Source organism: Rhincodon typus, chromosome 7 (genome assembly GCF_021869965.1).
Source record: "Rhincodon typus isolate 14 chromosome 7, sRhiTyp1.1, whole genome shotgun sequence".
Classification (NCBI taxonomy): domain Eukaryota; kingdom Metazoa; phylum Chordata; class Chondrichthyes; order Orectolobiformes; family Rhincodontidae; genus Rhincodon; species Rhincodon typus.
The window spans coordinates 14,802,591-14,828,918 of NC_063338.1; the positions used below are offsets into that span (position 1 = coordinate 14,802,591).

At 41.1% G+C, this 26,328-nt stretch overlaps 1 protein-coding gene across 3 annotated transcripts in view; it reads right to left on the reverse strand.

The window, feature by feature from the left end:
• adarb1b (adenosine deaminase RNA specific B1b) overlaps positions 1-26,328 on the reverse strand; it is a 614,030-nt gene that overhangs the window by 42,210 nt on the left and 545,492 nt on the right. For all 3 annotated transcript variants that reach the window (XM_048599470.1, XM_048599471.1, XM_048599472.1), the window contains 2 exons: positions 4,166-4,280; positions 271-439 (listed from right to left, as the gene is read on the reverse strand). In XM_048599470.1, coding sequence (XP_048455427.1) covers positions 271-439; positions 4,166-4,280 — 284 coding nt within the window. The remainder of the gene's footprint in view (positions 1-270; positions 440-4,165; positions 4,281-26,328) is intronic.

A 26,328-nucleotide genomic window follows, 5' to 3' on the forward strand; every position in this document is an offset into this window, starting at 1 on the left:
TGTTGGACAAGAATGGGGGAAGTAACAGAGGAAGCAGAATAGGTGGGCTCCTCAATCTTTCTGTTAGAATTTAAGTATAAGGAAATTGAGAGAGGGTTTAAAATAACAGCTGGAAGTGGAGAGAATAAATCTTCTATAAACAGGATAGTTTCATTCAGGCTGTCGTCAGGAATCACAATATCTGATAAAATCTTTTAAAGAGCTACACTATAACATAATACTAGTACTATAAAATCTGGGACAGCTCAGTGACTCTTTACTTCCACTCACCTTAAATGGTACTCCATTTGGGAATAGAGAAACCGGATGAGGGATCTGCGTGCAACAATTTCAGCATGACAATCATTCAGAGCCAAGCCTCGGTCACTCATATACTCGCCATTGATGCATTTAGTTCCTGTGGCGACACATATCACCTGGGCATCTTTGACATCAGATCCTAGTTTCAGAAGTGATATGCAGATCAGTGAAGACAAATGTTCATAATCAGAAAGTCAGTGCACTGCGTCATTCAGAATAAATACAATTACAGCACAGAAGATGGACTGATCCATTGTGTTATTCCATGTTTTTTCCTTGAGCAATGGAAAACAAATCCCATTGCTTTTATTCCTCTTCAAATAATGCATAATTTATCTACTTCAAATATTTATTGATTATTTTCCTTGTAGAGGTACCACTTCTCTAATACTAGATGCATCAACTTTGATTAAACAAATTCTCTCTTCTAATTTCTGTCACACTCTAAGTGACAATTTTGTATCAATGAATTCTCATTATAGACCCTGAATCTAAGAAAGTAATCTTTTATTCATCTCTTGTAAACTTTCTTAATTGTCAAACACTGATCCCTGGGTAAATCACTTCCAACTCTTCTGCAATCTTGACAATAAACATGAAACAAACCTTTGCTTCCAGTTTACTAACCACCTTTTCATCCATGTTGCTCTATCGTCTCTTCTATCATAATCATGAGTTACTTCATTAAACATTTCTGAAAATCCTTTATATCTACTGCACTGTCTTTATCAATGCAGTCATGCCTCAGAATCAAATCTATTAGTTTGACCATCACAAGATGACTTTCAACAAATTTATGCTGATTGCCCTTGATTAAGCCATAAATTTCTAAACTCTTACTAATTTTATCACAAATTATCAACTACTGATACGAGATCCCTTCTTGAACAAATGTGTTACATTGTGCAAGGGACTTGAGAATGTTCAATGCATAAATGATTGAAAGATTCAAAAACTGTGATAAGCGCTTCTGTTCTCTCTTCTTCGGATTCCTTCAATATCAAATATGTTGCATCAAAGGGCAATAACATCAAGCATATTTTGACAATCTTCATTCTTTTTGTTTTGAGGTAAGCCAAGCAGAAAGGTCATTGAGATAATTATGTCCTTGCTTTTCTGTTAAGACTACAAACTTGGCTCTATCCTGTCTTCATCTTCATTGCGTACAAATTACAGAAATATTATAAATTAGAGTAAAATTAAACATACTGAATTGCCCCATAATTAAGTAAATGTCTAAAAAAGTCCAAAAATGCTGTCAAGGACAATTTCTCATCAGATGTTGGATAACTTCACTATGAATGGAAAATATTTATGTGCAGGACTCCGATTCATAATACCCAAACTACCTTCATTTATAAGCTTGTAATTCATGAGACAACTGTAAGTAACAATTGTTGAGATAGAAAGAAAACAGCAAAGTTAAAAATGAGTTGAAAGGACAGTTGGGAATATGATAACATCTGATTACTTAAATTCATAGAAGACAGAAACTCTGGTCACCTTATTGTTAAATTGTTAAAACTGTTAAAAGTCCGAGGCTCTGGTCATCTTGCCAACTATTAATTTAACAGCTAGAAAATGTACTTGCCATAATAAAGACAAACAGAAAAGAAAGTGAAACACCAAATTTATAACCAATTACAAAGCTTATGAAAATAAGCAGGCTATTTGAATATGTAAAAATAGATTATTCAATTAAAACTATGGCATTGTATTAAAGGTTGGTGCCAAGTCTGGCATGACTCCCTCCTGCGTACTGCACTATAATATTCAACTAAAGATGAGTCAAGAAAAAAGGACAAGTCAGACTATTGCTGTACCTGGTGGATTGAACTTCACCATATCACTCACAAGGACAATTAAAACTGACACTCAGGCCAGAATTCCCTTCATGCTTCTTTCCACTAACAAAGTAGTCCTCTTATTGCATCCTTCTGTGTATCATGAGACAATATTGCTATCTCAGCGTCATAGTAACGTCTCCAACTTCTAGCTATTTAGTAGCTAGCATAGTTTCATCACAGTACACTTCAGAAAGAAAAAAATTATTATTTAAGTTTGGGGGCTTGATTGATATTGTTTTGATAGTTTATAATAGACATTATTGTTATTCCAATTGATAATAACCTTGTTTGAGTATAATAATATAAAAAAAATCAGTGAATGTTTTAAAAACAATAAAAATTACAAGAGTAAATATAAGATAGTAGGTCAATGCAATATCAAAAAACTGCTAAAAACAGGTTTGACATTACAAAAGCAAAGATCATGTACTTACACAATGAGCATGAGGTTTATTACATTTACACAAAACAAAACTGAAAGTGTATGAATCTTTGGCTTTATAAGTTGAATTTAATCTTAAGCAGTGGTGCAAAATGGGTAGTATTGAGTTGGTTGTTCATTACATGCAGTGTCAAACATTTGTTTTTGCTGCAGTCAACAAAATTAACTATTAGGGATTTGCATAATGGATGGCATTCTTTACAGCCAATTTTGTGATCCTACTTGAGAAAATTTCTATGTGATATAGTACAAAAGCAAGGTGGTGATTTTAAACTTTGTTTAAAGCCAGTTTAAACCCTGTTTAAAGCCCAGCTGTATACAGTGGTTAACACTTTAGGATGCCAGGAGAGGCTGCAGAAAGGATTCATTAGAATGACATCAGGGATGACAGAATTCCACTACATGGAAAGGCTGTCAGTCGAGTCCAAGATTAAAAAAGATTTGGTAGGGGAGTTGAAGATCATGAAGCTTGTTGATTGAGTAGTTAAAAGGAAAAGGCCGAAATGGTTAGTAACCAGAAAACACAGAAAAGTTAATATGCAAAAGAACCAGCAGCAACATGTTTTGTTAGACAATGAGCAATGATGATCTGGCATATATTCCCTAAAAAGGTAGTTGGAGCTTTCAAAAACTTTCAAAACTTTCATTGAATAAATACTTAAAGGTTGATCACAATGCCGGTAAAGTGAAAAAGTGCAGGAGAATGGAACTATAATTGTGTAGTCTTTCAAAGGGACTTCTGCATTCACAATGACAGAAATTAATTATGCACTTTTCACACATGACTTTAATACATTACCACAAGTTTCATCATTTACTATTAATGCAATGTATGTTGTTATATAGATAAGTCTGTTGCACATATGATAAAGAGGTAACATTTTTCACATTCATTTACTTCAGTACTTTGTAACGACACAAAGGCATGCTGAATAAACAGTGTGACTGATGTATATTAGAAAAGAAAATTTATTCCACTTGCGAGGAAAACCTTTATAAAAAGTCACTGGTCACAGTTGCACAGAGTTATCCAGTCTTCTTCGTTCACAGGATAATGGTTTATTTCATGGTTCTCCATTTATAATCCTCCATATTGCACTTAAAACTTTTACAAATTATAAGTGGTTAGAAATGAGGCATTCTACAAGTAAATGTGTTTTTACAACTAAGACACAAATTAATGTATGTTTCCTTGTGAATAGAATACAGGAAAGGGGAAATACCAACTATAAAACTTAATTCATGAATAATTACTAGAACAAAATGTAAATATTTAGGTTTTCAGATAGTACACCTGATAGCGTGGGAAAAGGTTATTTCGGCCAACTGAATTTTTCCAGTGTTTATCTTCCATGTGAGCAATTTTTCATTTATTTCAGCTTGTAACATAATTTTCCTATCCCCTTGCTAGCTTTCCATTGAATTCATCTATCCTATTCATCTCAAGCATTTATTTAATATCATACACATTTTTATAAAAATGTCAAATAACTGAAGTATACTTATACAATTTCATTTATTACAGAAGAAACCCAACATGCAAAAAAGTGAAGAAATGAGACAAATTGCACTGTACCTGTTGTCATGACAACACCGGCAAGAACTTTCCGCCGTGCATTAGGGGAGGTGAAGTTGTCGGTTAGTTCACTGAATTTATCCACCACTAATCGAGCCACTGCATCTGCCAGTACCTAGTCGGAGGAACAAGGTCAGACATTCAGGTCAAATCCATAGTGTATATTGTTCCCAATCATCCTTTTTTTCTGGTCCAAACTAGCTTTTAATTTACTTAGCCCTGCATTTTGTTGACTAGAATCGCACAGAAAGGCTATAATTAAAAATAATACAATATTCCTAACCATATGATTAGTACAAGATTCCCTTAAGAAGACTGAACATTGCAATTACTTATACTGAGATACAGTTCTCACATCTCTATCCTCTGCTCGACTTGCCTGAATGAAAAATTCTAGAAGCCACATTTGATTTATACGTTGCACTTCATTATTTGGATGCAAAATATATGCAGATACAATTGACTTTTCACCTCTAGGACCTGTGTTCAAATCCAGCCTTGGCTGTTGCAGGAAAGCATTATTAGTCTGTTGATGGAGCCTCCAATGCAAAATAAATTTGGACACTAATTGGCACAAACCAACAGCACAACACAAACATTAAGATTGCCAATAAGGGTGAAGTAAACAGTGAGCCCATAGAATGGCTGCTGTGAGAAATGGAAAATTGTTCAGTCGGACATGTTCCTTTAAAACCGGGGCTGATGGACATTGCTGGGGTTAGGGTGGAAAGTGCTTAACTATGCATCTGATTGTGCTGTAACTGAACTGGGAGTGCTTGATGCCCGAATACTGATACCCGAAGTGGGAAGACCTCGATTTCCTACCTAACACTAGGATAAAGCAGATTTTTCAGCGCACCAAATTCCAAATACACCTTTTCAATGACAGCAGTAGATTTCAATGCTTTTTTTCTTTTATGTACTTAGAAAAGCTGTAGAAAACATTTTTTCCTCTAATTGCTGCCCAGCTTATTTTACTTTTACTCGGATTACTACTGAATGCAAAGAAACACCTTTTTTTTTCCACAACCCCAACAATAGCATCATTAAAATTCTCGCTCTGTCACCCCAATCAAGTCTGAAGAGTGCATAGACCTCTTTGTCACATAAGCTGAGACTATCCTTTCAGGTGTTTCTGACACATCCCCTTTTTCTTACCAAATCAAGTTTTCCAACATTTCTCCATGACCTAGATCCGAAAGTTCATTTCTAGTTTTCCTTCTATTTACATTAATGTGCTCTCCAAATTCTTCATCTCCTTGAAACCCTCCTTCAGCTTTTCCTCTTCCTACTATCCTTACAAATCACCACACTCTTCAACCCTCCCAGAAGTCCTTGAAACATGCTGTTGTCACTCAATTCTGTATCCATCTTCCAAATAACTTGGACTTCTGAAAACAAGTTTCTGCCCCTGCCACAGTTCCAATCAAAGTCACTTCTGTGACTGGAACATGATGCACTCTCTCCTTGTCCTTCTCGAGCTCCCTCCAGCCTTTCACATGGTTGACTACACTTATCTTCTGCAAGACATCTCCTTCAATGTACAGCTATTTGTGGCTGTCATTGCTTGGTCCTTCTCTCACCCAATCAAATTGTTTCTGGAGACTGCCTTGTATTTTTAGCCTTACACCTTTGAGATCCCCAAGGATCTATCCTGGAAGGTTCTCCTCATCCATATCATAGTCACACAGCACGGAAACAGACCCTTTGGTCAAACCAATCCACGCCGAACATAATCCCAAACTAACCTAGTCTCACCTGCCTGCTCCTGGCCCATATCCCTCTAAACCTTTCCTATTATATGCTTATCCAAATGTCTTTTAAGTGTTGTAATGTATCCACATCCACCACTTCATTAGGAAGTTCATTCCACGTGAATCACCCTCTGTGTAAACAATTTGGCTCTTATGTCTTTTTTAAATCTGCTCTCTCACCTTAAAAATGTGCCCCCTAATCTTGAAATTCCCTATTCTAGGGAAAAGACAACTACCATTAACTCTATCTACAACTCTCATTATTTTATAAACTTCTATCAAGTCGTCTCTCAACCTCCTATCCTCCAGTAAAAAAAAGTCCCAGCCTATCCAGCCTTTTTTTATAACTCAAACCTTCCATATCTGGCTACATTCTAGTAAATCTCTTCTGAACCCTCTCCAGCTTAATAACATCCTTCCTTTCACTGGGCAACCAGAACTGGACACAGTATTCCAGAGGAGGCCTCACCAATGTCCGATACAACTTCAACACAACTTTCCAACTCCTATACTCAAAGGACTGAGCAATGAAGGCAAGCATGCCAAATACCTTTTTAACCACCCTATATGTGATGCAAACTTCAAAGAATTATGTATCTGCACCCCTAGGTCCCTCGGTTCTACAACACTACCCAAGGCCCTACCATTAATTGTATAAGCTCTACCCTCGTTTGCTTTACCAAACTGTAATATCTCACATTAATCCAGATTGAACTCCATCTGCCATTTTTCAGCCCATTGACAAATTTGATCAAGATCCCTCTTTAATCTTAGAAAACCTTCTTCACTGTCTACTATGCCACCAATTTTGGTGTCATCTTCAAACTTACTAACCACCCGTTCTGTACTCTCATCCAAGCCATTTATATAAATGACAAACAAAACAGGACTCAGAACCGATCCTTGTGGTACACTGCTAGTCGGAGGCCTCCAATCTGAAAAATAACCTACAACCATTACTCTCTGCATCCTGCCAGTAAGCCAATGGGCAAGCTCACCCTGAATCCCAGGTGACCTAACTTTACTAATTAGTCTACCATGCAGAAACTTGTCAAAGACTTTACTAAATTTCAAATAAACATCTACTGCTCTGCCATCGTCAGTTATTTTGGTAACTTTCTCAAAAAAACTCAATCAAGTTTGTGAGAAACGCTTTTCCTCGCATAAAACCATGCTGACTATCCCTAACCAATTTTTGCCTCTCTAAATGTCCGTAAATCCTACCTTTTACAATCATCTCCAACAATTTACCCACAACTGAAGTCAGACTCACAGGTCTATAGTTCCCTGGCTTCTCCTCACAACTTTCTTAAACAAAGATACAACATCAGCCACCCTCCAGTCATCAGGCACCTCACACGTAGTTATAGATGATGCAAATATTTCTGCAAGGGGTCTCGTAATTTCCTCCCTCACTTCCCACAACTTTCTGGGATACATTAGATTAGGTCCCAGAGATTTATCCACCTTTATGTTCTCCAAGACTTCTCGAACATCCTCTTCTGCAATGTGAACTGTTTATAAAAACATCAAAGTTTATTTCTCTGCATTTGCTAGACTCCATTTCTTTCTCTGCAGTAAAAACTAAAGCAAAATATTAATTTACTATGTCTCCCATCTCCTGGGGTTCAACAGAAAGACAGCCTCCTTGATCTTTAAGAGGCCCTAGCCTCTCTCTAGTTACCCTCTTGCTTTTATTGTATTTGTAGAATCTCTCTGGATTATCTTTAACCTGATCTGCCAATGCTATTTCATTTCCCCTCTGTGCCTTCCTGATTTCTCTCTTAGGAATGCCCCTACACTCTTTATATTGATTAAGAGATTCAATTGAATCAAGTTGTCTATATCTAAAATAAGATTCTCTTTTATTCTTGACTAGAACCGCAATATCTTTATTCATTCATTGTTCCTTAATCTTACCAGCCTTACCCCTCACTCTAACAGGAACAAAATGGCTCTGAACTCTCATTATCACACTCTTGAACACCTCCCACTTGTCAAGAAGTTCTTTTGCCTGTTAACAGTCTACTCTAATCAGCTTCTGAAAATTTTTGTCTCATACCATTAAAATTTGCCTTACCCCAATTAAAAACTTTAACTTTTATGGAAGGCTTATCCTTTTCCATACCCATTTTGAAACTAACAGAATTATGATCGCTAGACCCAAAGTGTTTCCCCACTTTTACTTCAGTCACCTGCCCGGCCTTATTACCCAAAAGGTCTAGTTTTGCTCCTTCTCTAGAAGGAGAAGCCACATACCAATACAGAAAATTTTCTTGAACACATTTGACAAATTCTTCACCATCCAAACCTTTAACATTATGGTAGCCCCAGTCAATTTTTGGAAAATTAAAATCCGCATTATTACAACCTTATTATTCTTACATATATTGGAGATCTCCTTAGATATTTGTTTCTCAATTTCCCTGTTATTATTTGGGGGGGGCGGGGGGGGAGATGATGGCTACAGAACAATCCCATCAAAGTGATCTTTCCTTTTTGGTGATTTCTACCCATATATTTTCACTGGACAATCTTTCAGAAATATCTTCCCTAGTTACAGTGGTAATGAATTCCTTAATCAAAAATACTAACTCGCCCTCCTTTCTATCCTTCCGGTAGCATCTAAAATCCAGAACACTGAGCTGCCAGTCTTGTCTATCTCTCGGCTAAGTTTCTGTATTAGCTATGATGTCCCAATCCCATATTCTTAAACGTGCCAAGGTCATCAGTCTTCCATATAAGACCCCTTGCCTTAAAATAAACGTAGTTTAGTTCTTCAGTTAGTACATACTCTAACTCTCTCGTCTTTCTTTTCTAATTAACGTGCTCTTCTCACATTTAGAACCTTCCTCATCAATCCTTCTGTTTACACTGCTACTTAGAATTCCTCCACTCTCCCTCTCTGTCAGTATAAAGTCTCCCTTAATGGAATGAGCAAATCTCCCTGCTAACATATTGGTCCCTTTCCAGTTTAGGCTAGACCCATCCGTTCTGGACAGGTCTTTTCTATCTCAAAAGACATTCCAATTGTCCAAAAATCTGAAACTGTGAACAATACACCAGCTCTTTAGCCACTGATTTATGTCCTTTAACCTTTTCTTCCTTCCCTCGGTTGAGTTTGGCATTGGGAGTAAAACAGAAATTACTACTTTCAAGGTTCTATTTTTTTAATCTTCTACCTAAACTCTTAAATTCACTCCGTACTGCTTTAATCTTTTCTCTAAAAATGTCACTCTGACCAATGTGTACAATAATTTCTGGTTTCTCAATCGCAGCTTTAACAATATGCTTGAAATGTTTAGAGATGTCCTTAATCCTAGCACCAGGAAAGCAACAAACCATCCTAAATTTACGCTCACTATTACAGAGTCGCCTGTCTATGCCCATGACAGGACAGTCCCCAATAACAATAATTCTGTTACATCTCGTCAAACACTGCCTAACATAAGAATCATTGCAAGTGCAATAACTGACTGGTCCTTCCATTTTCCTCACACAGACTATCCCCTTCAACAGTTCCGATAACTGAATATCTATTTGACAGGCAAATAGCCATCGAAGACTTTGAACGATATCCTTCACCTTGGCTTCATAACTTGAAGATTCTGAAGACGACCTGTTTTGTCAGATAACAATTTATTTTAACCGTAAATTGGGAAGATCTAAACAACTGTCTTGAATCTGACACTAAATTCAATTCTACTGCCGCAAACACCATTCTCATTATGAGTCACTGTCTCAAGGATTTTCATAATGTCAATGTTCCCTTTGATCCTTTCCTTTCCACCTTTGGTCCATCCGCACTTCAAGCTCCACCTCCCTACTCCAAACACCATTCTACCACCCCACCACCATATCTTTCGCAGAGACACTTACACAGTGGATACTCAAGTTACAGGGGCTCCAACCATCATAATACAAATGGAATAATAATATGTCATCATGTGGTCAAATCTCTACAAATACATTTAACCAAAGTCATCAACACGAGAGAGTGTGTGTGTGTATATGTGCGCATGTGTGTCTAAGTTGGATTGTGCTCTGTGACAGCCATGTGAAAGCTTTGCTACTGACTGCAAAGAAGCTAAAGTAGATGATGTGGGTCAGACAGGACAGTTTAAAGGGGGAAGACAATGGCCTAGCAGCATTATCACAAGGCTATTAATCCAGAGACTCAGTTAATGTTCTGGGGACAAAAACAGAAGTTGTTGGAAAAGCTCAGCAGGTCTGGCAGCATCTGTAAAGAGAAAATCAGAGTTAACGTTTCGGGTCTGGTGACCCTTCCTCAGAATTGAGCTTTTCCAACAACTTCTATTTTTGTTCCCGATTTCAGAATGAGGAAGGGTCACCGGACCGAAACGTTAACTCTGATTTTCTCTTCACAGATGCTGCCAGACCTGCTGAGCTTTTCCAGCAACTTCTGTTTTTGTTCCTGATTTACAGAATCCGCAGTTCTTTTGGTTTTTATTAATGTTCTGGGGACCTGGGTTCAAAACCCACCACATAAGATAATGGAATTTGAAATCAACAAAAATAAACTACTGAAAACAATGTTTCATGAAACATTGTTGATTTTCAGAAAAATTCATCTCGCTCACTAATGCCTTTCCGGTAAGGAAATTTCACCTGGTCTGGCCTACATGTGATTCCAGACCAACAACAACGTAGTTGACTCTCAACTGCCCTCTGAAATGGCCTAGCAAGCCATGCGTATCAATCGCTACAAAGTCTCAAGAAAGAAATGAAACTGGATAGACCACCGGGCATCAACCCAAGCACCGGAACAGACAACCGCAGAATGAGCCCTGTTGACCTTGCAAAGTGCTCCTTACTAACATCTGGGGGCTAGTGCCAAAATTGTGAGCAGTCTCTTGAACTAGTCAAGCAACAGCCTGGCACTATCTATCATCTATGATTCCATGAGTAAGACCATGTCCCAGATACCACCATCACCATCCCTGGATATGTCCAGACCCACTGGCAGGACAGACCAAACAGAGGTGGCAGCCTCTAGCATACAATCAGGAGTGAGTTCCCCTTGGAGTCCTTAACATTAACTCTGGACCCCATGAAGTCTCATGACTTCAGGTTAAACATGGGCAAAGTAACCTCCTGCTGATTGCTACATACGGTGCTCCCTTGGCTGATGAATCAGTCTTCCTCCATGTTGGACAACATTTGGAGGAAGCACTGAGGGTGGCAAGGAAGCAAAATGTGCTCTAGATAGGGGATTTCAATGTCCACCACTAAGTCTGGCTCGCCAGCAACATGACTGATTGGGTCCTGAAGGGCATTGCTACTAGAATGCATCTGAAGCAGGCCTGCCGGCTGCAGATGCATGTGTCCATGGCAGGATCAACTAAAGTGACCACTACACAGTCCTTGCAAAACATAAGGCTGAAGCATCGGCAATAATCCTCAGCTAGAAGTGCCAAGTGCATGATCCAACTGGCCTCTTCCAGTGGTCCCCTGCATTACAGATACAAGTCGTCTGCCAATTTGATTCACTCCACGTCATATCAACAAAGTGTGAAAGGCACTGGATACTGAAAATGCTATGGACCCTGACAACATTCTGTCAATAGTACTGAAGTTTCAGAACCTGCTGCTCTTAGTCAAGCTGTTCCAGTATGTACCTGATGATGCATAAAATTGCCCAGCTATGTCCTGTACACAAAGAGCAGGACAAATCCAACCCTGCCAATTACACCCCCATCAGTCTGCTCTCAACCATCAGTAAAGTGATGGAAGGGGTCATCAACAGAGCTATCAAGCAGCACCTGCTCAGCAATAACCTGCTCAGTGACACCCAGTTTGGGTTCCACAAGGGCCACTCATCTCCTGACCTCATTACGTCTTGGGTCAAACGTGGATAAAAGAGCCGAATTCCAGAGGTGAGGTGATAGTGATAGCCCTTGGCATCAAGGCTGCATTTGACCAAGTGGGGCATCAAGGAGCCCCAGCAAAACTGGAATCCATGGGTATCGGGGGACAAACTTTGCTGGTTGGACTCATACCTAGCACACAGGAAGATGGTTGTGGTCATTGGAAGTCAATCACCTCAGCTCTAGAACATCTCTGCAGGATTTACTCAGAGTAGTGTCCTAGACAACCATCTTCAGCTGCTTCATTAATACTTTCCCCCCAGTATAGGGTCAGAAGTAAGGATGTTCGCTGATGATTGCATAATGTTCAGCACCATTCACGACTCCTCTAATACTGAAGCAGTCCATGTTCAAATGCAACAAGATCTGGACAATATCCAGGCTTGAGGTGACAAGTGGCAAGTAACGGTTGTGCCACACAAGTGCCGGGCAATGACCATCTCCAATAAGAGATAATCTAATCACCCGGTGTTTCATTCAGTGGTGTTACCATCATTGAATTGCTCACTATCAACATCCTTGGGGTCACCATTGACCAGAAGCTCAACTGGACTCACCACAAACACAGCGACTACAACAGCAGGTCAGAAGCAAAGAATACTGTGGTGAGTAACTCACCTCTTGACTCCTGGGCACCTATCTGCCATCTACAAGGCGGAAGTCAGGAGTGTGACAGAGTACTCCCCACTTGTCTAGATGGTTCCAGCTCTAACAAAACTCAAAAAGCTCGACAGCATTCAGGACAAAGCAGCCCACTTCATTGGCACCACATCAACAAATATCCACTTACTCCGCCACCAACACTCAGGAGTATCTCCAAGATGCACTGCAGAAATTCACCATTGATCCTTAGAAAGCACCTTCCAAACCCACAACCACTTCCATCGAGAAGGGCAAGGGCAGTAAATACATGTGAACACCACCACCTGCAAGTTCCCCTCCAAGCCACTCACCATCCTGACTTGGAAATGTATCACGTTCCTTCACTGTCACTGGATCAAATCCTGGAATTCTCTCCCTAACGGCATTGCGGGTCAACCTACAGCACATGGACTGCAGTGGTTCAAGAAGGCAGCTCATCACCACCTTCTCAAGGACAACTAGGGATGGGCAATAAATGCTGGGCCAGCCAGCAATGTCTACGCCCCCCAAGCGAATAAAAAATAAAGTTGAATAACCATCAAACCCATCTACCAACAGGAATAAAGGAAAAGACATTCAACATTCGACAAAGTACTAACAAAAGCTGAACTCAAAATTAATAAAGAAACGCAGCACAATCTTCACCTAAAGAGCAAAGGAAAATTCTCACACTACCTAGTTTCCTAAAGTCGTACAATATTGGTGCAATGATATGACACAATCTTCAATTGGCCAATCATTCTTGAACACAGCATGAACTATGAGCAATTATAAAGACTAACTGCAAATACAAACTGTTGTTCGGAAAACAGTACATTTGTATTAACATACGATTGTTGGTGTGGCAGATGTACACTAATTGATTCAACTGCTAAAACCAATCTATTAAAACTGTTGCAATAAAAATGCAATCGACTCCATAAATTTGCTCATCTCAGACTCCTAATTACTCCCAACTAACTGAAGGGGAGCCAGCCACACATTTCATGGTAAGTTAAATAAATATTAAATAGCCCAGAATTAATTAGGCAATTAAACAGCTGCTATTCACATCAGATCATTTTTTCTTGCAGTGAGAAAAATCTTGATTAAAGGAATTAGGTGATCCACAGAAGACATAATGCTTTCATGTGCATTCTTACCTTCACTACATTCACATACACTGCAGCTGGAACTGAATCTCTTGATCAAAACTCAACAATTGAGTTTTCTTGGTGATTGGGTCTCAATGCGCACCACTCCCATATTTTAAATCAACATAATGTTTGTTATCTTAATTCTAGTTATTTTAATCAACCTGTTCAGACATATTGTGTCACAGACCAAAGTAGGTGGGAGTTGAATCTGAACCTTCTCTCCCGCAGGTAGCGACACCATTATGCACAAGATCTTCCAGTCTTAATTGTAAGTTGCTAAATGGCCCATGTTTGTACAGCTTTTAACAAAACAATAGTACATTTGTAAAAAAAAAAATGAAAGAACTGCGGATAATATAAATCAGAAACAAAAATGGAAATTCTTGGAAAAGCTCAGTCTGGCAGCATCTGTGAAGAGAAATTAGAGTTAACGTTTCGGGTCCGGTCACATATTTATACTGCTGACACTGTGCTGTTCTGAAATATAAGGGTCCTAGCTGTACTTTGGATCTTATGGTCCCTTTAGGTCAGAAACAGAGCTCAGCAGGAATTAAAAATACAGCCACTGGCCAGCTTGTTATTGCCATTCCCACCAATGGTAGATTTTATCAGGATGGGAAGAGGACAGGCACTGACAAAACTGTCCAATACTGCAATGAAGACAATTTAAAGTTCTGCTTAAATTAAAATGTCAAAATTAAAAAGCTCTCACTGAGAGCATGGCGAAAGCCAGTATGGGATTTTAGTGGGCATATGGGTTGGACATTGGATCAGGGAGATTAGGTCCATATAAGTGGTGACAAAGTGCATGAAGTGTCATCCACACCATCAACTTAGATGGATCCTTGAAAAGATAGGAAGGACATTCACTCTGCACTGTACTGTTGATGTGTCCATGTTGCTGGGAGAGTGAACCTCCATTTGCTTGAACAGTGCAAAGGTTATCCACCTAGGAGAAGAGAAAGGGGTAAGGTTGCCAGTCTTAATAGGGAGTTCAGGTGGGAAAGGCAAGGAAGCAAACAGCTGACAATGGAGCAAAACTCTTAGATTTTGTGTCTGGTCACAATGTGAGGCAACACCATAAGACCATACGATACAGGAACAGAATTAGGCCATTCGGTCCACTGAGTCTGCTCTGCCATTCGATCATGGCTGTTATGTTTGTCAACTCCATTCTCCTGCTTTCCCCCCGGAATCTTTGACCGCCCCCCCGCAGCCCCACCCCCCCACCCACCACCCCGTATCAATCAAGAACCTGTCAAATACAGTCTTAAATACAGTCAATAACTTGGCGCCAACAGCTCTCTGTGGCAACGAGTTCTACAACCACCCTCTGACTGAAAAAAATCCTCCTCATCTCAGTCCTGAAGGGTGGTCCCTTCATTCTGAGGCTATGCCTTCAGGTCCTAGTCGCTACTCACAGAGTCATACAGCACGGAAACAGACCCTTCAGTCTAACCAGTCAGTGAGAACATAATCCCAAATTAAACCAGTCCCACCTACCTGCTCCTGGCCCATATCCCTCCAAACCCTTCCGATTCATATGTCCATCCAAATGTCTTTCAAATGTTGTAATTGTACCCACACCCAACACTTTATCAGTAAGTTCATTCCATACGCGGAACACGCTCTGTGTAAAAAATTCACTTCATGTCTTTTTTAAATCCTTCGCCTCTCACCTTAAAAATGTGCCCCTTTGTCTTGAATTTCCCCATCTTGGGGAAAGACAACTACCATTAACTCTATCTACACCTCTCATTATTTTATAAACTTTTATCAGGTCACCTCTCAATCTCCTACTCTCCAGTGAAAAAGTCCCAAACTATCCAGCCTTTACTTATAACTCAAACCTTCTATACCCAGCAACATCCTGGTAAATCTCTTCTGAGCCCTCTCCAGCTTGCTAATATCCTTCCTATAACTGAGTGACCAGGACTGGACACAGTATTCCAGAAGAGGCCTCACCAATGTCCTATACAACCTCAACATAATGTCCCAAACTCCTATACTCAAAGAACTGAGTAATGAAGGCAAGTGTGCTAAATGCCATTTTAACCACTCTGACGCAAACTTCAAAGAATCATGAACGTGCGCCCAGAGATCCCTCTGTTCGACAACACTACGCAAGGTCCTACCATTAATTGTGTAAGCCCTACTCTTGTTTGTTGCACCAAAATGCAATACCTCACATTTATCCAGGTTGAACTCCATCTGCCATTTTTCAGCTCATTGACCCATTTGATCAAGATCCCTTTGTAATCTTAGGAAACCTTCTTCACTGTCTACAATGCTAACAATTTTGGTGTCATCTTCAAACTTACTAACTATGCCTTCTGTATGTTCATCCAAATCATTTATATAAATGACCAACAAGAGAGGACCCAGAACAGATCCCTGTGGAACACCGCTGGTCACAGGCCTCCAGTCTGAAAAGCAACCCTCCACCATTACTGTGCTTCCTGCTGTTAAGACAATTATGTACCCATAGTAACCATATCCGTAGTGGAAACATCTTCTCCACATTCACTCTATCCAGGCCTCTCAATATTCTGTGAATTTCAATCAGATCCCCCCTCATCCTTCTCAACTCCATCGAGTACAGACCCCTTCCAACACCAGCTTATTATTCCATAGACACAGAGCCCAAGCTGCTCACAATATTCCAATAGTGATCTGACCAGAGCTTTATGCAGCTTCAGCAGTACATTTCTGCTCTTGTATTCTAGCCCTCTTGAAATGAATGCTAACAATGCATTTACCTTCCTAATTGCCAAATGAACCCACATGTTAAACTGAAGTGAATCCTCAACGAGGCCTCTCAAGTCACTTTGTACTTCATATTTCCACAGCCTTTCCCCAGTTGGAAAATAGTCTACATCTCTGTCCTTCCTACGAAAGGGCATAATCAGTTGTTTTTTTTTCAGTTGTTTCAGCGGCAGAGTCTGGGAGAAAGCACGAGGGCAGCCTGGGAAGGTAACCTATTCGATTATAAAAGTCTTACCTCCCGTGACTGCGGCCTTTCAGTTGTTTCAGCGGCGGGAGTCTGGGAGAAAGCGCGAGGGCAGCCTGGGAAGGTAAGCTTTTCAATTATAAAAGTCTTACCTTGCGTGACTAAGGCCTTTCAGTTGTTTCAGCGGCGGGAGTCCAGGAGAAAGCGTGAGGGCAGCCTGGAAAGGTAAGCTTCCATCCAATAAATTTGGGAGTTAACTAATACCTGAGACACTACACGCGTACTGTCTCCCACCCTACCACCTCCTCTAACCTAATAATAACGAGTAAGTGTGGTGACCAGGTAAGCTATTTGCATTTTTTTTTCCTCATCTCTTTGTTATCTTTCGGGGTGGTCACCTAGACGCCAAATCCTCTGGGAGCAGGTCGGAAGGCAAAGCCAGAGTCTGTTTGAGTATATAACGGAGTAAACTTACTGGTGCAGAGAACACTGCGAAACTAAATAAAAAGCTAATTAATTTTAAATAATTAACTAAGTAAAGATGGCAGGCCAGGTGATGTGTTGTAGCTGTATGATGTGGGAGCTGGCTGATCCCATTGAGAGCGGCAGAGACCACATCTGCAGCTTGAGGAGCTCCGGCTCAAAATTGATGAGCTGGAATCCGAACTCCAAACACTGCGGCACATCCGGGAGGGTGAGAAATACCTGGATGCTGTGTTCCAGGAGGCAGTCACACCTGGTAGATTAACTAATGTTAATTCGATGGGCGGGCAGGGACAGCAGTGTGTGACTGCGAGTGAGGCAGGTAGAGGGACCCTGCAGACAGGAACACAGGAGCCGCAGCGCTTGACACTGTCCCACAGGTATGAGGCACTTGCTCCCTGCGTGGATGAGGAACAGGGCTGCAGGAAGGATGAGTCAGGAGGCCATTCAAGAGGGGGGAGCAAAAAGACAGATTGTAGTTGTAGGGGATTCCATCATCAGGGGGATGGACAGTATCCTTTGCGAGCAGGATAGAGAACCCCACATGGTGTGTTGTCTGCCCTGTGCCAGGGTGCGAGACATCTCTGACCGGCTTGAGAATATACTAGAGAGGGAGGGGGAGGATCCAGTTGTTGTGGTCCACGTAGGTACCAACAACATAGGCAGGACTAGGAAAGAAGACCTGTTTCAGGATTGTGAAAAACTAGAAACAAAATTAAAAAACAGGTCTTCAAGGGTCATAATCTCTGGATTGCTGCCCGAGCCATGTGCAAATTGGCATAAGGAGGCGAGGATCAGGGAAGTAAACACGTGGCTAAAAGAGTGGTGTGGGAAAGAGGGTTTCCTTTTCATGGGGCACTGGCATCAGGCAGTGGGACAGGAGGGATCTATACCGCTGGGATGGACTCCACCTGAACAGGGCCGGGTCCAGTGTTCTGGCGAAAAGGGTAAATAGGGTGGTTAATAGGACTTTAAACTAGTAAGTAGGGTAGAAGGGAGAAGTGAGCGTAGAGGGAGAATAACAATTAATGTAAGGCAAAGCAGCAGGTTAGCAGGTGACGAGGAAGCTTCAACTCCATTGAAAATTAGGAAAAAAGTTAAAGGGAAGGAGAACTCAAGAGCTGTTAGTAATAGAGGTAATAGGACCCAAAAAGAAGGTGCAAAAACTGGCATAAGGGTACTTTATCTGAATGCTCGGAGCATTCGAAACAAGGTGGATGAGTTGACGGTGCAAATCATGGCAAATGGGTATGATTTAGTGGCAATTACAGAGACATGGTTACAGGATGGCAGCCTTGAGGACAGGTTCATAGAATGCATCCGCGATAATTTCCTTGAACAATATGTAATGGAACCTACGAGGGAGCAAGTATCCTAGATCTAGTCCTGTGTAATGAGACAGGAATAATTAATGATCTCACAGTTAGGGATCCTCTCGGAAGGAGCGATCACAGTATGGTTGAATTTAAAATACAGGTGGAGCGTGAGAAGGTTAAATCCAGTACCTATGTCCTGTGCTTAAACAAAGGAGACTATGAAGGAATGAAGGAGGAGTTAGCTAAGGTAGAATAAGAGCAAGAACTTTATGCTGGATCAATTGAGGAACAGTGGAGGACTTTCAAAACAATTTTTCACAGTGCTCAGCAGAAGTATATTCCAGTGATAAGGAAGAACTGTAGGAAAAGAGAGAAGTCCAAGGAAATAAAGGAAAGTATCAGATTGAAAAAAAAACATATACAAAAAAGCAAAGAGTAGTGGGAAACTAGTAGAGTGGGAAATCTTTAAAGGCCAACAGAAAGCCACAAAAAAGTTATAAAGAAAAGTAAGATAGATTATGAGAGTAAACTAGCTCATAATATAAAAACAGGCAGCAAAAGTTTCTATAAATACGTAAATCTTAAAAGAGTGGCGAAGGTAAACATTGGTCCTTTAGAAGATGAGAAGGCCAATTTAATAACTGGGAATGAGGAAATAGCCGAGACATTAAACAGTTTTTTTTTGTGTTGGTCTTCACAGTGGAAGACACAACTAACATGCCGAAAACTAATGGTAAGAAGGTGAGGACCAAGAAACTATCACTATCACTAAGGAGGCAGTGCTGGGCAAGCTAATGGGGCTAAAGGTAGACAAGTCTCCTGGCCCTGATGAAATGCATCCCAGGGTACTAAAAGAGGTGATGGGGGGAAATAGCAAATGCACTAGTAATTATTTACCAAAATTCACTGGACTCTGCGGTGGTTCCCGCAGATTGGAAAATAGCCAATGATGTTTAAAAAAGGAAGTAGACAAAAAGCAGGTAACTATAGGCCAATTAGCTTAACTTCGGTAGTGGGGAAAATGCTTGAATCTATCATTAAGGAAGAAATAGCAAGACATCTGGATATAAATTGTCCCACTGGGAACACCCAGCATGGGTTCATGAAGGGTAGGTCATGTTTAACTAATTTGGTGGAATTCTTTGAGGACATTACTTGCACGGTGGACAATGGGGAACCTCTGGATCTGAATTTCCAAAGGCATTTGACAAGGTGCCACACCAAAGGCTGCTATATAAGATAAAGTTGCACGGTATTACAGGTAATGTATTGGCATGGATAGAGTATTGGTTGACTAGTAGAAAGCAAAGAGTAGGGGTAAATGGGTGTTTTTCTGGTTGGCGGTCAGTGGCTAGCGGTGCGCCTCAGGGATCAGTGTTAGGACCGCAATTGTTTACAATTTGCATAGATGATTTGGAGTTGGGGACTAAGTATGGTGTGTCAAAATTTGCAGATGGCACTAAGGTGAGTAGTAGAGCAAAGTGTGCAGAAGACACTGAAAGTCTGCAGAGGGAAATAGATAGTCTAAGTGAGTGGGCAAAGGTCTGGCCGATGGAGTACAATGTTGATAAATGTGAGGTCATCCATTTTGGTAGGAATAACAGCAAAATGGACTATGTTTTAAATGGTGAAAAATTGCAGCACGCTGCTGTGCAGAGGGACTTGGGTTTCCTTGTGCATGAATCGCTAAAAGTAGGATTGCAGGTGCAGCAGGTAATTAAAAAGACAAATGGAATTTTGTCTGTCATTGCTAGAGGGATGGAGTTTAAAAATAGGGAGGCTGTGCTGCAGCTGTATAGGGTCCTGGTGAGGCCACACCTGGAGTACTGTGTGCAGTTTTGGTCTCCTTACTTGAGAAAGGATATACTAACACTGGAGGGGGTGCAGAGGTGATTCACTCGGTTGATTCCAGAGTTGAGAGGGTTGGATTATGAGGAGAGACTGAGTAGACTGGGATTATACTCATTGGAATTCAGAAGAATGAGGGGAGATCTTATAGAAACACATAAGATTATGAAGGGAATAGATAAGTGGAGGCAGGGAGGTTGTTTCCGCTAGCAGGTGAAACTCGGACTAGAGGGCATCGCCTCAAAATAAAGAGAAGCAGATGGAGGACTGAGGTCAGGAGGAACTTCTTCACCCAATGGGTTGTGAATCTGTGGAATTCCCTGCCCAGTGAAGCGGTTGAAGCTACCTCGCTGAATGTTTTTAAGGCAAGGCTAGATAAATTTTTGAACAATAAAGGAATTAAGGGTTATGGTGAGTGGGCGGGTAAGTGGAGCTGAGTCTCAAAAAGATCAGCCATGATCTTATTAAATGGCGGGGCAGGCTCGAGGGGCCAGATGGCCTACTCCTGCTCCTAGTTCTTATGTTCTTATAATCTCATAATTGCCCATCTTGTCTTTCATCTGTTACTTCTTTGCCCACTCTCCTAGCCTATAGGTCTTCAGCAGGCTCCTCAACACTAACTTTTCCTCTGGTGATCTTTGTGTCAGCTGCAAACTTCAGTTCCTTCATCCAGATCATTAATGTATAACATGAATAGTGATCCCAACACGGGCCCCTGTGAAACTCCACAAGTCACCAGCTGCCATCCTGAAAAAGACCCTTTTATCCATACTCTCTGCCTCTGCCAGTCAGCCAATTTTCTAACTATGCCAGGAGCTTGCCCCTAATATCATGGACTCTTTATTCAGCAGCTCCGCGTGATAACTTGTCAAAGGCTTTCTGGAAATCCAAATAGATCACGTCTACTGGCTTCCATCTTGTCGAACTTGCTTGTTACCTCCACTAACAATTCTAACAGATTTGTCAGGCATAACCACTCCATGCATCTCCAAGTACTCTGCAATCTCATCCTTAATACTGGACTTGAAAATTTTACAAACAGCTGAGATCAGGTTAACCAACCTACAGTTTCCCGTCTTCTGCCTCCCTCCCTTCTTAAACAGGCGTGTTACATTAGCCATTTTCCAGTCCTCTGGGACCATCCCTGACTCCAGTGATTTCTGGAAGATCACCACCAGTGCCTCTACAATCTCATCAGTTATGCCCTTCAGAATTTTGGAGGCTGTAGTCCATTTGGTGACCTTCCAACTTCCCCAGCACTTTTCCATAGTGATGGCCACTACACCCACCTTTATCCCCTGACTCTCTTGAATTTCTGGTACACTGTTGATGTCTTCCACTGTGAAGACAGATGCAAAGTACCTATTTCTTTGTTCCCCATGACTATTTCTCCAGCCTCATTTTCCAGCAGTCCAATGTCCACTCTTGCCTTTTACATATCTAAAAAAATTTCTTCAATTTTTTTTTATATTAGTAGCTAGCTTAATCTCATATTTCATCTTCTCCCCTCTTATTGCTTTTTAAGTTATCCTCTGTTGGTTTTTTAAAAGGCTTCCCAGTCCTTTGGCTTTGACTAATCTTCACCTCATTGTATGTTTTTCTTTCATGCTGTCCCTGACTTCCCTTGTCAATTATAATTCTCTCATCCTCCCCTTTGTACGTTTCTTTTTTCCTTGGGATGAATTTTAGCTGTGTGTCCTGAATTACCCCCAGAAACTCTTGCATTGCTGCTCCACCATCTTCTCTGCCAGGCTCCCCTTCCAATCAACTCTGGCTAGCTCCTCCCTCATGTCTTTGTAATTACTTTTACTCAATTGTAATACCACTATATATGATTCCAGCTTCTCCCGCTCATATTATGGTCACTGCCTCCTTGAGGTTCCTTCACCTTCAGCTCCCTGAGTCCGCCTCATTACACATCACTAAATCCAGAATTGCCTGTTCCCAAGTGGGCTCTACCTCAAGTTGTCACCCAAATAAATCTTGTAGACACTGCACTTATTTCTTTTCTTGCGATCTGGTACCAATCTGATTTTCCCAGTCCACTTGCATATTTAAGTATACTATGATTCGTGCAATAATATCTTTCTTAAGTGCCTTTTCTATGTCCTGATTTATTTTCTTCCCGATACACTGACTCTGTAGCCAGGACTAGTACCAATGTCTCATGAATTAGAGATAGTAGGAACTGCAGATGCTGGAGAATCTGAGATAACAAGGTGTAGAGCTGGATGAACACAGCAGGCCTGGCAGCATCAGAGGAGCAGGAAGGCTAACGTTTCGGGCTAGACCCTTGCAAATGTTCAGCTGTCCATTCAATTCCACACAGATGGAGTCTTGCAGGCACAAAGGGAAGTGGGTTTTGCCAGCATTAATAGATTGTCACAGCAGCAGGACATCACTTATTGCACCCATGTGGTACTCAGTAGTTTCTACTCCCTCAGTATTTAGCTGGTCCGCAACATTAACAGGAATTTCCTACATCTGTGTGCTTACTTTCCTGGCAGCTGCCATGACTTCCTCATCCTTTGGCAGTCCCTGGTGTTGTGGTCTTCATTATGGACAGATCCTCCCAACATTCCCACTAATACTCCCTGGATGGATTCAAGGGAACAAGGTTATCCTTTGAAGAAATGGCTACTCATTCTTCTCAACAACCCCAGTAAAGAGAAACAGAGGGTGCCATAACTGAAATCATCTGCTGACAAGGATCACCAGTGGACGGGTCAATGGCTTCTTTATATGTGGGTTTCAGCAGCTGAACCAGTTGGGAGTGACCATGAAACACACTCCTCTAAGACACTTACATATAATGGTGATTTGCGCACTCACAACAATATGGCCCTATGGAGAAATATGGCCCTTGAAAAGGGTGTGGTCCAGGAACAGCACAATTTCTCAGAAGACGACTAGGAGCAGCGTGTTGAGGTGGAAGCCAAGAAGGAATATGGAGAGGAGACCAGTGTCCAGTTGCACTGCGAGGTGACTGGAGCTTACACAAGACTTGTCATGATACATAGAAGTCTGATGTGATAATTCTCAATTCCACTTGCCTGCTTTTTCCCTATAATCCTTAATTCTCTGACGAATTAAAAATCTGGTTATCTCAGACACAATGACCCAGACTCAACAGCCCTTTGTGGCAAAAAATTGCACAGATTCACTCAGAGATGAAATTACTCTCATATACATTTTAAATGGGTGACCTCTTACATGGAGACCCTTCTGATCCTAGACTCTCCAACAACGGGAAATAATCTTTCTGGTTCTACCATGTCAAGTACCCTAAAAATCTTGTATGTTTGAAGAAGTCTCCATCTCATTCTTCTAAACTTCAATGAGTTCATGCCCAATTGACTCAACCAATCCACACAAGACAATTCCTCCATACCTAGAATCAGCCAAGTGAATCTGCAATATATCCTTCACTAAATAAGGGAACTAAAACTGTACATAGTCTCCAGCCATGGTCTTTTTTAAATCGTTCTCCTCTCACCTTAACAATACGTCCCCTAGTCTTGAAATCCCCTACACTATTCACCTTACCTATACCCCTCATGATTTTATAAACCCCTCTGAAGTCACCTCTCAACCTCCTACGCTCCAGTGAAAAAAAAAAATCTCAGTCTATAATACTTCTGGAGTATTGCTGAAGGCAGATTTTTGAAATAGAGCTTCTTTTATGGGCACCTCAGTACATAATTCATTCTCTGAAATGATGCGGGGAACACATTTTTTCACAAAACAATTGACTTGTGAAAATAGATAAGTCCCCTGGGCCGGATGGGATTTATCCTAGGATTCTCTGGGAAGCTAGAGAGGAGATTGCAGAGCCTTTGGCTTTGATCTTTATGTCATCATTGTCTTCAGGAATAGTGCCAGAAGACTGGAGACGAGCAAATGTTGTCCCCTTGTTCAAGAAGGGGAGTAGAGACAACCCTGGTAATTATCGACCAGTGAGCCTTACTTCGGTTGTGGGTAAAGTGTTGGAAAGGATTATAAGAGATAGGATTTATAATCATCTAGAAAGGAATAATCTGATTAGGGATAGTCAACACGGTTTTGTGAAAGGTAGGTCGTGCCTCACAAACCTTATTGAGTTCTTCGAGAAGGTGACCAAACAGGTGGATGAGGGTAAAGCGGTTGATGTGGTGTATATGGATTTCAGTAAAGCGTTTGATAAGGTTCCCCATGGTAGGCTATTGCAGAAAATACGGAGGCATGGGATTGAGGGTGATTTAGCGGTTTGGATCAGAAATTGGCTAGCTGTAAGAAGACAGAAGGTGGTGGTTGATGGGAAATGTTCATCCTGGAGTTCAGTTACTAGTGGTGTACCTCAAGGATCTGTTTTGGGGCCACTGCTGTTTGTCATTTTTATAAATGACCTGGATGAGGGCGTAGAAGGATGGGTTAGTAAATTTGCGGATGACACCAAAGTCGGTGGAGTTGTGGATAGTGCGGAAGGATGTTGCAGGTTACAGAGGGACATAGATAAGCTGCAGAGCTGGGCTGAGAGGTGGCAAATGAAGTTTAATGCGGAAAAGTGTGAGGTGATTCACTTTGGAAGGAGTAACAAGAAAACAGAGTACTGGGCTAATGGTAAGATTCTTGGTAGTGTGGATGAGCAGAAAGATCTCGGTGTCCATGTGCATAGATCACTGAAAGTTGCCACCCAGGTTGATAGCATTGTTAAGAAGGCGTACAGTATGTTAGGTTTTATTGGTAGAGAGATTGAGTTTCGGAGCCATGAGGTCATGTTGCAGCTGTACAAAACTCTGATGCGGCCACACTTGGAGTATTGCATACAGTTCTGGTCACCGCATTATAGGAAGGATGTGGAAGCATTGGAAAGGGTGCAGAGGAGATTTACCAGGATGTTGCCTGGTATGGAGGGAAGGTCTTATGAGGAAAGGCTGAGGGTTTTGAGGCTGTTTTCGTTAGAGAGAAGAAGGTTAAGAGGTGACTTGATAGAGACATACAAGATGATCAGAGGATTAGATAAGGTGGACAGTGGGAGCCTTTTTCCTCGGATGGTGATGGCTAGCATGAGGGGACATAGCTTTAAATTGAAGGGTGATAGATATAGGACAGATGTCAGAGGTAGGTTCTTTACTCAGAGAGTAGTAAGGGCGTGGAATGCCCTGCCTGCAAAAATAGTAGACTCGCCCACTTTAAGGGCATTTAAATGGTCATTGGATAAACATGTGGATGATAATGGAATAGTTTAGGTTAGATGGGCTTCAGATTGGTTTCACAGGTCGGCACAACATCGAGGGCTGAAGGGCCTGTACTGCGCTGTAATGTTCTATGTTCTATGTTCAGTATCTCTTGCTTATGACCATTACAAGTTCTGGATCAACCAGTCTACTTTAAAGCCATTTGTAGGCTACTCAACTGTTTCTGCACTGAAAAGGAGGATATTTTGACAATTTTGATAATCTAGGAGGTGCAGCATGATATTTATCAAATGTTCACTGCAGAATTAAGTCTATTGCCTAATACATAAATCATAAAGGAGGGGCAGTAGGAGCTCAACAACATGTCCCGTTCACTTTCACTGCCTGGAAGAAAGAAGTAGAAGGTAAACTGACAGTGAGAACTCAAGAACCTGGGCTGACAATGAAGCACAATGCAATGACAGGAATAAAGTCCAAGCCAGCTGCAGTCTCTTGAATCATGTTGGATGCCATACAAAATTAACACATTGGCCAGACCAAGTTCAATAAAAGTGTAAAGGTTCAGAGAACTGCTGACCAGTTTTGCTTGGTAAAAGGACTGAGGCATAGGGTACAGATTTGTTGTGTTGTGTGGACACTCTTCAGATCCTGATTTCTTCCACATGAAGCAGGGAAAACTGATCAGAACATCAGTGGTGTGATCATATTAAGCCACGGAACATGAGACTTATCATGTCTCAACAGTAAAACATATGGTTTGTTTTCCCTGAACCCACATAACCCAAATATTTCATGAAGTGTAACTTCCAGTTCATTCAGCATGTAATCCTACATTGTATTTAAGTGTAATTTCTGTAACTTAACTATATCTGTCTGCATTTATTCACACTGGAAGACACGCTGTTTGTGGGCCGACTCCCTCACCAATGCAGCCAAACCTGCCAACAGTCTATTTGCTACCCATCTAAA